At 46.6% G+C, this 12,380-nt stretch overlaps 1 protein-coding gene across 1 annotated transcript; it reads left to right on the top strand.

The window, feature by feature from the left end:
- Positions 1-4,663: 4,663 nt before the first annotated feature.
- On the top strand, positions 4,664-5,841 carry LOC103065867 (hemoglobin subunit alpha-A-like). Its single transcript, XM_007422134.3, has 3 exons — positions 4,664-4,821; positions 4,929-5,133; positions 5,301-5,841. Exons 1-3 carry the CDS (start codon positions 4,727-4,729, stop codon positions 5,427-5,429), a joined length of 429 nt encoding a protein of 142 aa, XP_007422196.1. The 5' UTR covers positions 4,664-4,726; the 3' UTR covers positions 5,430-5,841.
- Positions 5,842-12,380: the final 6,539 nt, after the last annotated feature.

Here is a 12,380-nt window from a genome sequence, read left to right as displayed (position 1 = left end):
AAACCAAGAAACATGAGATGGGCATATTGGAGAAAAGATGCTGCTTTAGAAGCAAACAGGATTCTTTTTATTAAAACTGTAGGTTATGGTCAGCAGAAGAAAGAGAAATCCTGGGTAATCCAGTCCTTAAAAAGTGCTTTTTGTCCATTGGTTTCCATGGGACTGAAGCAGAGTACTTCACCAAGTGCTAGGAATGTTAATAACATTTGTAGGCTATTTTCAGAAAAGCAGTTTAATCCAGGATTCTAACTCCTATCCCAGAGTGTAGGTTTTCTTTTCACAGTCTCTCATCCTGCCCCCCCCAACTGTGTTCACTCAACACACTGAGATGTACCATGATATTGTATTTGTATTTTTGGCTTAATCTGCTGTAAAGTATAGCTCAAGATTACTAGGTAGAGAAAACCCAGCTAGCTGTAGTTTGTTTCATAAAACAAGGCGAAGCAAACGATGGCTTGGTCTGATGCATGAAATCAGTCAGTGGCAGCCATTCCCTCTCACGCCTGGGGAATAGGCTTCCAAGGGCCCTGCTTGCTTATCAGGGACCTCGCTGCCCTGCCCAGAGCCACTGCCCAGAGCCTGAGACAAGCCTTGCCTTGCTGCACATTCTTAGGAGAACCCAGCTTCTACTCAGCTTTGTTAGCATAGTCCTCATAACCCCGTGTGCTTTGTAGCTGGAGCTCTAAATAGACACCTCTGCAAATCATGCCTACGCATATCCATGGAAATAGTGATGGATTGCTATTTGTGTTATCCATGGCCCCGAGGGCAGCTTATAAAGCGTTATGATCATGACCCAGGGATAAGGCCAGTACCAGGGGGAAAAGGTAATACTAGCCATTGCCATGCAATCCCAGGGACACTGTTGATGAATGAAGACCAGGGGCTAGGGGTTATGTGTACGGGTGAAGAAGTATCTCTTCCTGAAATATCTCCTTGATGCTAGTGCAAAGCCCGAAGCCCTTACCCTTTCCTCCTCTGTATATTCAAGAGTCGCCAAGTGAGATTCTCCCTCTTCCACCACATCTTGTGCCCTCCCGCTGCCCTAGACAATTGAGTTGGGATGGTGGAGAAAAGAGAGGAAAAATAGGGTTGTCTTAGTGGCAGTGTATCCCCCATCCAACTAGCCAAGGGCCCTTCTCCCAGACTTAACAAGAGAGGGAGGATTCCCTCAGTGATCCTTAATCCTCAGTAATGGATAGAAGTCCCACCTTACTTCCCAAAGGGGATCGTGGGAGAAGAGTCAGAAGCACAGGAGGAGCCAAAACTTCCAGTCTGAATCACATTTGCATCCCCATAGGCTGCCTTTCACTTCTGGGGTCTCTTGCATTATTACTCTTTGGACCTCTACTAATGTTTTGAAGAAGCCAGACCAAGGAGCGGTTTTCAAAACTTGCATCTACCCCCAATTTCTTCTGCAGTGGCACCATCTTCTAGCTATGCTTAGGTATTGCTGTCTTTTTCTTCCTGAGAATCACATGCCTGAGGTCAGTCATCTTGACAATCTCCCCATTATTACAGAAGTGGTTATGAGGATAAGGAAGCCTTTCATGACAGCGAAAAGCAGGGCTTATGCATTAATATCAGGAATAGTGATAATGGTTCAGCGGGACCCCCACTTACCCTTCCTCCTTGGCACTGCAATGTTTTATGAAAGCAGCCTGCAGAGCACCAGAGCACAGGTAACTGCAGGCAATCCTCAGCATCAGCTAGGATGCAGCTTTTCTAAGCCACAGGTTGTGGGGCAGACTGGAGTGCAAGCCAAGGAGATACTGAATGGTGTGGGTGTCCACAAGAATTTTCCATGAAATGTAGGACCTGGTTGTAACAGCCATATATATTATTACAACACTTTGGTTGATTTTTCTTCGTAAGGCTGGAACCCACCTTACTTTCAAATTGTCGTTTAGCCCCTTTTTTCATAAGCTAAACTAATACTTATTTTGCACTCCTTGGAATTTTCATCGCACATACATTTTGCTTGTTTCTACATGCTTGTTTCTGGAATTTAAAAATCTTGATAGCGTCCAAGAAAGGTCTCCCATTTCAAAGAGTCCTGGTGACTGAGCAGCTTGTATAATAAATAGGGTCTAAGATTGAGAAATTTATATATTTGGTCTAGTCTTTCAGTCGATGAACAATTTTTGTTTATTGTTAAGAGCTGGATCCAAGAACATTATTCAACTCCTAAAACAGAATTAGAAACCAGCTACGGACAGGATGAAAAAAACCAAATTGATGTTTAATCCAGATTAGATAGGTGCTCCTGGTCAGTCAAAGGCAAGTAAAGGGATTTTATTGGCATGAGTGCCAGCTTGAAGAGACAGATAGGATATAAATGAACTTGGCTTATTTCAACAAAGTAAGGTCACTTTTTAGCTTGCAGTCTCTTCTATGTTCTTCTCTCTGAGTACACAGAAAATTACTTAGGTACTACTCTGTACACATAATAGAGTCTTCACTACATTCTGAGCAGCTGCATAGCCTACTGCCATACATCGAAACTGTTGTAAGAGAGGGAGCATCTAACCCAGACAGGAGCAGAAAGAAGAACTTGTACCCCCCTGCTTTACACTGGATAGCCATATACCACAGTCCCCTTCAGTCCTTAACAAATTGTACTGTATTACAGTGAACTTCAACTCCACTCTCTACGTTTTCCGTTTTAAAAAAAAGCATATCAAGAGCAGCACTGGCTCAAGTTGCAAGTTTGTCACCTATTCTTCTTCTTCTTCAAATGGACATAACAATACAAGTTTTGCTTTAAACCTCAGCTTCCAGAAAGGTAATACACTAGTTCTTTTTTCATGAAAGCTAGAAATCTGGGCATTATGAATGATCCATAATGTGATGAATAGATCTCTGTCTGCTATGTAGATTGTTTGCAATTAATGGCTGGCCAGAGCCTTTCCCTCCAGGCCTGATAAAGCAGTGTAGTGCCTTTGGTGGAAAGGGGATGGTGTCCTAGTCATGACATTCAGATATGACAAAAGATGCCCAGGTTCTAAAGGACTCAACCCAAAGAGGATAAGATGAACGTGTGGGCTGTTTGAAGTCATACTAAGCAAGAACGCTGAAAGAACCAGCTGCGCTGTTCATTTCACACCCCAGGTAGAGAGGAGGGGGGAAAGAGAAAAACAACCCTCCTTTAGTCCCTCCAAGCAGGGCTCTGGGAGCCCTGTAGTGTAAAGCCATGCCTTATTTCCTCACCACCTCACTTACAAGAAGCTGAGGAAGTTCCCAGACTTCCCTAAGGTTTCCTGGCTCATGCTAGTCATGGAAGCCCAATGCAAATACAAGGGAGAACACTATACTTGGAAGTGGTGACTAAATGCACTCATTACAAATAAGGATGGGGGCACATCTACTTTTGCAAAAGTAGGGAAACCATATCTGAGCTGCAAAATTGAAATGACTGCAAGATGGCAGCAAAGAAATAGAGCTTCCTGTATCTCTTTGCTGCTGTTTGGTGGTTGTCAGGATCTCTGCAGTCCACATCTGGTAGCTCAAGTTTCTGTTTCTGCTACAATTGAGTATTTTTTCCTCCTAGGTTCACCCTATGAGATAGGGTAGCCTCATGGAAAGAAATGACTTGGATTTTCCCATTGAGCGTCATCCCTCACCCATTGATTGGTAAAGAAGCTTCTTTCAAAGCGCCCCCCCCCAACACACCCACCATGACTTCATTCACATAAAATGCTAAACCATAATGTAGTTGGTTTGTTTTTATGCTCAATGTTATGTTGTTCATAACATAGTGAATAGGGGTACTATATTGAGTGAAATATAGTATCCATCTATATTTGTTGTGGTTTATTCAGTATATGAGGCAACCTATGGTTTCCATGCTCTAGGTGAATCCGGCATCCATTCGTTCTTGAACTTCCAGCATTAGGAAGTATACTTCAAGGCTGCCTTGCCTGCTTATCAGTGGCTTAGCTGCCCCACCCATAGGAGCAGCTGTAGTCCCAGTGGCTGCTTTGCGCAGATAAGAGAAGGAGCCTCTCCCCATCTCTTGGCTGCTGCTCGAATTGGGCATCTTCATCACCCCAATGAGCAGAACCCTCAACTGGGTGGGTGGGTTGGGATTCTCAACTTTGCAAGAGAGCTCGAGAAGGGGATTCTCTTTCTCATCAATAATAGAAGGAACCAGACTCAGTCTGCAATGTGTCAGTAATTCCAGCTCTGCAATGGCTGGTTGGAGAGTGGTTGGCGGTGCAGGGGAGAAATTGGATGATTTGTCTCCAAACCAGATCCATACCCCCAGTTGGGATTCCCCTTGATCTGAACTCACTTCAACCTGTCCCTTTCTTTGTGAGAGAGATAAGTGCTCTGTCAAACTTCCTCTCTCCTTCCTTCCCAACCGCCACCCCCAATTTTCTCCAACATTGTCCTCCAGGGATACCCCATCAGCTATCCCAGGGCTTCCAGATCTCTTCCAACGGAGGAGCCTTCAGGGCAGAACACGGAGGCTTCCCCATTGGGAACCGCACAATTTCTGGATGGCAGGCACGGCAGGCACGGGTGGATGGCTGAGGGCAGACGGGAGAGGAAGACAAAGCGATCAGGCCACAATCTCCTCCGGAGAGAGGACGCCCGTGGCTTTGCTCCCCACACCCCGTGAGAAGGGGTGTGGTGCCTTGGGCGGGAGGGGAACGCGCGCTCTGCTCGCCCTCCCCGGCCTGATAAAAGGGCAGCCCGGGAGCCAGGGCTCGAACCTGCCAAGATGGTGCTCAGCGACGAGGACAAGACCAGGATCCGGGCCGCCTGGGCCCCCGTGAGCAAGAATGCCGAAGTCTATGGGTGTGAGGCCCTTTACAGGTGAGCCCCCGCACCCCCCACAAAACTCAGCTTGCGGCTTGCGCGAACCTCGCCTCGGTGTCTCCCACCGACCCCCGCGCTTCCCTTCTCTCTCCATTTTCCCACAGGATGTTCCTATCGTACCCCACTACCAAGACCTACTTCCCCCACTTCGACTTCAGTCTCGGCTCCAGCGACCTCAAGACACACGGCAGGAAGGTGATCGACGCGCTCACTGAAGCTGTCAACAACCTAGACGATATACCGGGCGCCCTTTCCAGGCTCAGCGACCTGCATGCCCACAAACTGCGCGTGGATCCCGTCAACTTTAAGGTGAGTTGCCTTCTCCGAGCAGAATTGGGGCGGAGAAGGGCGCATGCCTCCAGCCTGCTTCGCTTTTCCCTTTGGTGGCCAGGGAATCCCTGCGGGCGTCTCCACCTCCGTGGCTTGGGGTGGGCCACACTTTGCCTCTCTTAACATCACTGCCCTTCTCTCTGTAGCTGCTGAGCCACTGCTTACTGGCAACCATGGCCGTTCACAACAACGGGCCCCTCAAACCTGAGGTGCTTTTGTCAGTCGACAAGTACCTGTCCGACATCGGCAAGGTGCTCATCTCCAGGTACCGCTAGACGGGAAGCATGCGCCCTGCCTGTGCTCTGAAACAATGACCCTCCTCCTCTCTGCATCTGCGATGAGAACCCTGTCAGCATCTCTTGCCTGCATCTCTTCTACTCCACAGGGTTCACTTGTGGAACCCTAGTTTGAGTGTCTCCTGGAGCCTGAATTGCTAGTTGCCCTGTAGCAGAATTGGCCAAGCTCAAAGCCAGGCCCAAGCCGTCTGCAGTGGGACTGAGCAGCCGAAGATCTTTTGGGGGGGCGCCTAAAGATGTGGATAATCCTCAACCGTCCTAATGTCAACCACCACCGTTAATTTCTGAGCTGGTTCTACTCCCACTGTTGTGCAAATTATTGATTTCATTGCTTTCTCCCACTTGTTGAATCTCCCTTATTCAAACAAATAAAGAAAAGCACAGGAAAAGAGGTGAATGGCAGTTTTCAGTGTCTTGTCTAATGTTTCAAGTCATTCTGCTGCATTGTTAGTATGTGCTTCTGAATTGGGCAGAGAACATTTGTAATCTTGAAGTGGATGGGCAGTTTGGGGGGTGGGGTTCATTGCTGTTCTTAGGGCAGCAGTTGCAGAAAAAAACATGTTCAGTATGAATGAAATGGCTCAAATGTCCTTTGTTTGGGAAAAGTGCAAGGCAACTTCTTGGAGAATCTGGGGGAAGGCTTAAGTTAAACCAAACGCAACACCTGGATTTGCATAACATTGTTAAACTTAAACCCAGGTTAATCAAATTAAATAGCTGGGGTTCAAATAACAGCAATGCCCAAAGAAACTATGTCACGGTTAAAGATGATGGTCTGGTTCACACACCATGATAAGACATTGACTGAGTTCCTACAACACCCTGAATCACAAATTACCAAACTGTAGTTTTTGGTTAGCCTAGCATGTTATGCTAGCCCAACAACAGCACGTTCATCTCAAGCATTTGAGTCTCATTATTTCTAACAGAATTTTTCTGGGATATCCAAGCAAACATATTTAAGCAAAGGGCTGTAGGAACTTTTAACTGCCAACTTTGGCAGTTACAGCGTAAGTGTCCAATATCAGAGGCTTGGTGCACTCTAGAATGGGATGGATTGCACATCGGGCGGAAAACTCAGAGTGCTACCAACATCTGGACATTCCTGAAGGTGATTTGCTCCTCACACCCCATGAGAAGGGGTGTGGTGCCTTGGGCGGGAGGGGAAGGCGCGCTCTGCTCGCCCTCCCTGGCCTGATAAAAGGGCAGCCCGGGCGCCGAGGGCTCGAACATGTCAAGATGGTGCTCAACGACAAGGTCAAGACCAGGGTGGATCCCTCTGAGCAAGAATGCCGAAGCCTATGGGTCTGGGGTCCTTTCCAGGTGAGCCCCCGTGCTACCCCCCTGAAACTCTGCTTGTGGCTTGCGCAAAGCTCACCTCAGTGTCGCCCACTGACCTCCCATGTTCCCCTTCTCTGTCCATTTTCCCGCAGGATGTTCATAGTGCACCCCACCATCATGCTCTTCTACTCCCACTATGACTTAAACCCCAGCTCCAGCACGGCAGGAGGGTGATCGACACGTTCACCAAAGTCAACAACCTAGACAGTATAGCAGGTGCCCTTTCCAAGCTCAGCAACCTTGGGATGGATCTCCTCTTCTTTAAGGTGAGTCACCTTCTCTGAGCAGAATTGGGGTGGAGAAGGGTGCAAGCCTCCAGCCTGCTTCACCTTTCCCTTTGGTGTCTGGGGAATCCTTGCAGGTTGGGTCAGTGACTTGGGGTGGGCCATGCTCTGCCTCTCTTAATGCCACCGTCCTCTCTGCAGCTGCTGGGCAACAACTTAGCAACAACCATGGCCGTGGCGCAACAGTGTCAAAGCCGTCAAAGCTGAAGTGTATTTTTCCCTTTAGAAGTTCATAAACGATGCTGTTCTTAGGGCAATGGGACAAAGATGAGCAGAAAACTCTGAGTGCTAGCAATATCTGGACATTCCTGAAGATGATCTTAAAAATCTGTTAGAATTGTATCTCATCTTCCTCCAGGAGCTCAAGGTTGTTTACATGGGGATCCTCCTTCATTTTATCCCACCACAGCAGTGCTGTGAGATAGCCCGGGCTGAAAGAGAGTGACTGGCCTAAAGTCACACAGAGTTTCTGTGGCTATGTGGGGACTTGAACCTGGACTTCCCTCATCCCCCTCCAGCTATTTAACCACTGTGCCATTTTTATGAGCTGATGTTTCACATGAGAAATTGGAGGAAAGTACTGTAATACAGTGGGGATGAAAAACTTACAGACTTGTGTATTTTCAGCTGGCCAGTAGGAGAGGTACTTTCCAAGACTTTATAACTGATAACACCAATCAGCCTGGTGTTAATGAGAATTGTCAGAAATTTTATTGAGGATTTGGGGGGGGGGCACAGGAGAACATCAGGAGGAAATGGCAGATGTGGCTTTTGAAGGGGAAATCTTGGCTGACCTTTTTCTCAAAATGGGTTGTAGAGGAACTGGATAAAGTATGACAGCCACACTTCCATGTAAAAAGACTTTAGGAGGAGCAAGAAAATACCTGTATTCCCAACAAATCAGGTTCTGTAACCCTGCATCAAATTGATTGTTCTCAAAATCTTTCCATCCAAACTGATAATTAGAGAGATAAGTAGATAATTATCTGTGCTGATAATTAGAGGGCCATTACCAGCACAGATAGTAATACACATGGATTTGGTTGCAAAGCCTCCAGAAAAAGGAAGGCAGTTTTCAATGAATGTTTAGATGGAAAGGGAACTTTGTGTTCTAAGAAATGGAAGACAGCTTCTTCATATAAGAACCAATTAAAGAATTAAACAATTTCTAGAAATTGTTTATTGAAACAATTAAAAACAGCTTATTGATATAGGAACCTTTGACACCCGACTAATGTTTTTGGTTCGTTCATTCATTCATTCATTCATTCATTCGATAAAGCTAATTGCGATCGACAATTTGCACAACAGCGAGAGCAGAAACAAGCCGGAAAGGAAAAGGAGCTGCCGTTACTATAATGTGGTGATAGTCTGCTCTCTGCACAGTCAATTTAGCTACACAATTTAGGCTACAGAAGAAATGCAAAGTAGGTTTTCGGGGGTCCGTCAGCCCACAAGATAAACGGGTCGGAGGCAAGTGTCCCGTTACGTTGGGATGCGAGATTTCCGGGACATTTCTCTGACGCGGTCTTTTGCCGCTTAGAAATACACCTCACTCCTCACCTCAGCGGCGAGGCCGATGAAGTTGCCCAAAGAGAGGCGCGTGTGGGGGGGCACTGCTGTTCGAGGGCATGGTTCCCCGGATGCCGGGGCCGAACTCCTGCGAAGAGGACAGCGACGCCTAAGAGAACGAGCCGGGAGAAGGTCCGGCCGCTCAGCCGCCTACGACAGCAGGGAGACCCCGAAGAGGAAAGAGAGCGCCCGCCAACCTACTTTCGCGGCTCCCAAAGTGAAGGGGGCCCTGGGGGTTTATTAGCTCTCAATGCGGTAAGCTTACTGAGGGCACCAGCCATGTAGAGCCTTCTGGCCGGGCGCCTTGATGCCGCTGCAATCGGCGTTTAGATTGAAATAAGAGAAGCAGGTCTTAGCGGACGGGCGCGCTGCGGACAGCCTGTAAAGCAGCGAGCGGGGAAGGAGGCCAGAGAGCGGCGCAGCAATAGGGAAGCGGGCTACGCGCAGGCAGCCGACGCACTCTCAGGTCTCGGGAAGGCTCGCTTGTTAAAGAGGGGCTCCAGGCGGAGCGCTGTTGTTCTCAACTCCGCCTGGCACTTTCGAGCCCTCGAGCCGCGGACGAGCTGAGGCCGCCCTCTCCCGTCGCCCGAAGCCATACCGCCCTACCTCGCGGAGCCTAGAAGGGAGAGAAGCAGGCCGGCCAGTGGCCGCTGGCTCTCATGTAAAGAACGGGCAGCGGCCTTGCGCAGCAGCCCTCCGGTCTCGCGTCTTGCTTCCTACTCCAATTCCGCCCTTGAGCAAGGTGCATACTCCTCCGTCAGGAAATCTCTCGAGGTGAAACTCCGGACATTGTGGCATTGTGCTGTGCTTTGCAGGCGAACACTGCAAGGGGCGGAGGGGGGGAGCTTGTCTCCCCCCCTCCCCGCTTTCACTTTCCTGTGAAATACTTGGGAATATAATGCTGGCCTTCCTTACCAGGAGGTTGTTCTTGTTGTGATCAGGCACTTAACTCTCCAGGAGAGTATGGCAAGAGTCGAGTGGTTGGTACCAAGACGCACTGAGAGGGGAAGGACGGTAACCACCTCAAGGCCAGCTCCCCTCTCTTGCTGCAGATCCCAGATCCCAGGAAAAGCACAGGCTGCAGAGCAGTGAGATGGCAGAAGTGAAAGGCTCTAGGCTGGACTGCTGCCTTTTCCATGGTAAAGCTCTTTCCTCACAGCTCCTTTAAAGTGCCGCCTGACTTCAGCCATCCACGATCCAGCATAAAATTATACTGGCATAACATTTGCTGCCACCACTGCTGATCCCTATCCTGCCACAGGCATGACACCCCCAAATGGTAGCCTCTTGTTTATTAGTGTATAAGGCAAGAGATTTCCCCTAGCTTTGTCGCCTCACTTCCACTACACATCACCAGAAGGGGGGAAAACATTAATCAGACTTATGTAATGGATGACAAACCATCATAGGTTTTACACACTTCAAAACCATAATAGCCATAATAGGATAGTGATGGAATAAAAGAGGAAATAACAGAACATAATCTTTGCCAGCTGGCTCCTCTCAGACTGATTTTATGGCAAATCAATGTTTAATTATTCCAGATAGTGTTTCTTTGATATATTCAAACTTACACATCATCAATAAAAATTGGACTCCCTACAATGCATATTAAGATATTACAGGTTTTATGCACTTCAAAGCTATAATAGGACAGTAATGAAATAAGAGAGGAAATGCCACTTTTACACTGGTATGGTCATCTTACTCATAAGTTGGGGGGAAAAATGAGAACAACTTTGTGCAACCAAGGACTTATCCATCCAGCATCAAGTTGGAGAAAAACTACACTAGCTTGAAATGTTACTGTCCCCTTTGCCAGTCCCTATCTTGTCTCTGTTGAGAGTTGCTGCAGTCATTGGCTTCCTTCCAAGGGTTCTGAATGAAAGGGTCTAACAGTAGAAGAAGGGGTAGGGACTTGGGCCTTATACCAGGGCACCTGCAGAAAAACTGAGGGAAGTTTTTTATCTAGACACCAAGCCTATCTTCATTAATTTACAGCATCCCCCAGAAATTTACTAGCAACCCCAGTATTTATCCATCCATTCTCATAATTCTGGCCTTTTCCTGCAACTTAAAATCGTGCATGATTTTTAAGTTGCCCACCACACAGTGGACAGAATTCATGGAACAAAATTATAATTTTGGAAGGAGCTATTTAGGCCATGGAGTGTGTAGTGCAGGAATCCAAACGTTAGCATCCCTGACAAATGGTTGCCTAGTTTCCCCTTGAACACACCAGTAAAAGGGAGCCCATCTCTATCTGATAATTACTTCAGCTGCTGAACTGCTTATTGTTAGGAAGTTTTTTCTACCATTCAAGTGGAATCTGCCTTCTTGCAACTAAAATATTTGGCTTTCTGGAACATTGAAACACCTGTTTCTTTGTGATACCTTTTGAGATATTTAAAAGATATGATCATATAAGTTTTATTATCTTATACCTAAATATTCCAGTTCTTTTACCCTGTCTTTATGGGATTTAGTTTTTAGACCCTTGGTCATTGTCATTATTCATCTCTGAATCTATTCCAGCTTCTCTGAATGGAGAGACTGGAAACAAAGCTCTAAATGGGTTCTGGCTAATGCAGAATGAAGTAGAAAAATTATTGTTCATGATTTGGGCACTGTACTTCTGTTGATGCAGACTTAAATTGCATATGCCTTGTTGCAGTCACATCACACTACTGGCTCATACTCAGTTCGTAATCAGCTATATCTCCAAAATATTTTTGCAAGTTATGTTACCAAGTGAAGTATCTTTTATTCTATGCCCGTGCATCTGATTTCCATTTACCAATGCAAAAATGCTTTTGGTGGATTTTTCAGCCAATTTTTTAAACATATCAAGATTATTTTGAGTTTTATTCCTATATAGGATTTCAGCTATCCCACTCAATTCTGTACTATATGCAGGCAACCATTCTCTCCATCTCCTTATTCAAATCATTAATATTCACAGTGCTCTTCCCCATTTGTGAGGTGGATGTCTCTGGCTGGATCCATACATGGTCTGGAGACAGGGGAAGAACCACCAAGCAATAGAAAAACTAGACTGTATTCCCCTTCCCCACTTCCTTGAAAAGAGGTTGTACTGTTCTCACAGAAGAGACATTGTAGTTGGCAAGTAGATAGGATTCCCAAATCTTTCCTTCTAGCTAAACAACAACCAGTGCAGGACTGAAGCAGAGATGAGTTCTATCAAGAGTTCAAAAGCAGTCAAGGAAAACAAAAAAGTTCCAAACACCAGAGGGCCTAAGAGGTAAAGAATATCAGGTCATCATCAAGATCTAAGTACACATAATCTTAGGGCCCAAAGCAAAAGGTCTAAAAGAACAACTGGTCAGAGGAGCATGTTGAGTAATAATAACATTTCCAGCAGTGGAACACCTTCAACTGGCTCACTTTAAATCCCAGGCTTTAAATCTCCCTTGTAAAATAGTTAGCCTTTATTAGCTCAGTTCAGAATATTGATCAATGTGGGAGCAACAGCAATTCCCATTACTTTCAAGGAGCTTTTCCCTGTAATCTTGAGCTTCTGTGCCTTTTAGCCCTTTAGTTGTTTAAATTTAGCAGGTATTGGATGGGGTTCCATTCACGTTTTGGGGCTGAAGGTATCCTTTAGCATGGAGCAGTTCATCTCTCATCCCTCTGAGCTCTAATCCATCAGTTCCAAGGTCTTCCCTGACACCTTCTCCTTCTCTTCTGATGAGACCTCTCTGTGGAGGTGCAG

Source organism: Python bivittatus, unplaced genomic scaffold, assembly GCF_059951505.1.
Source record: "Python bivittatus isolate LINGU-HERP-01145 unplaced genomic scaffold, Pbiv_v1 ctg000840_np1212, whole genome shotgun sequence".
Lineage (NCBI taxonomy): Eukaryota > Metazoa > Chordata > Lepidosauria > Squamata > Pythonidae > Python > Python bivittatus.
This window is presented reverse-complemented; position numbering and strand designations above follow the sequence as displayed.

Excerpts from the sequence above, each read along its gene's own strand:
- LOC103065867 (XM_007422134.3), top strand. The coding sequence starts at position 4,727 with ATGGTGCTCAGCGACGAGGACAAGACCAGGATCCGGGCCGCCTGGGCC. Across the intron at positions 4,822-4,928 it reads GGGTGTGAGGCCCTTTACAG|GATGTTCCTATCGTACCCCA; the intron begins GTGAGCCCCCGC and ends ATTTTCCCACAG. Across the intron at positions 5,134-5,300 it reads TGGATCCCGTCAACTTTAAG|CTGCTGAGCCACTGCTTACT; the intron begins GTGAGTTGCCTT and ends TTCTCTCTGTAG.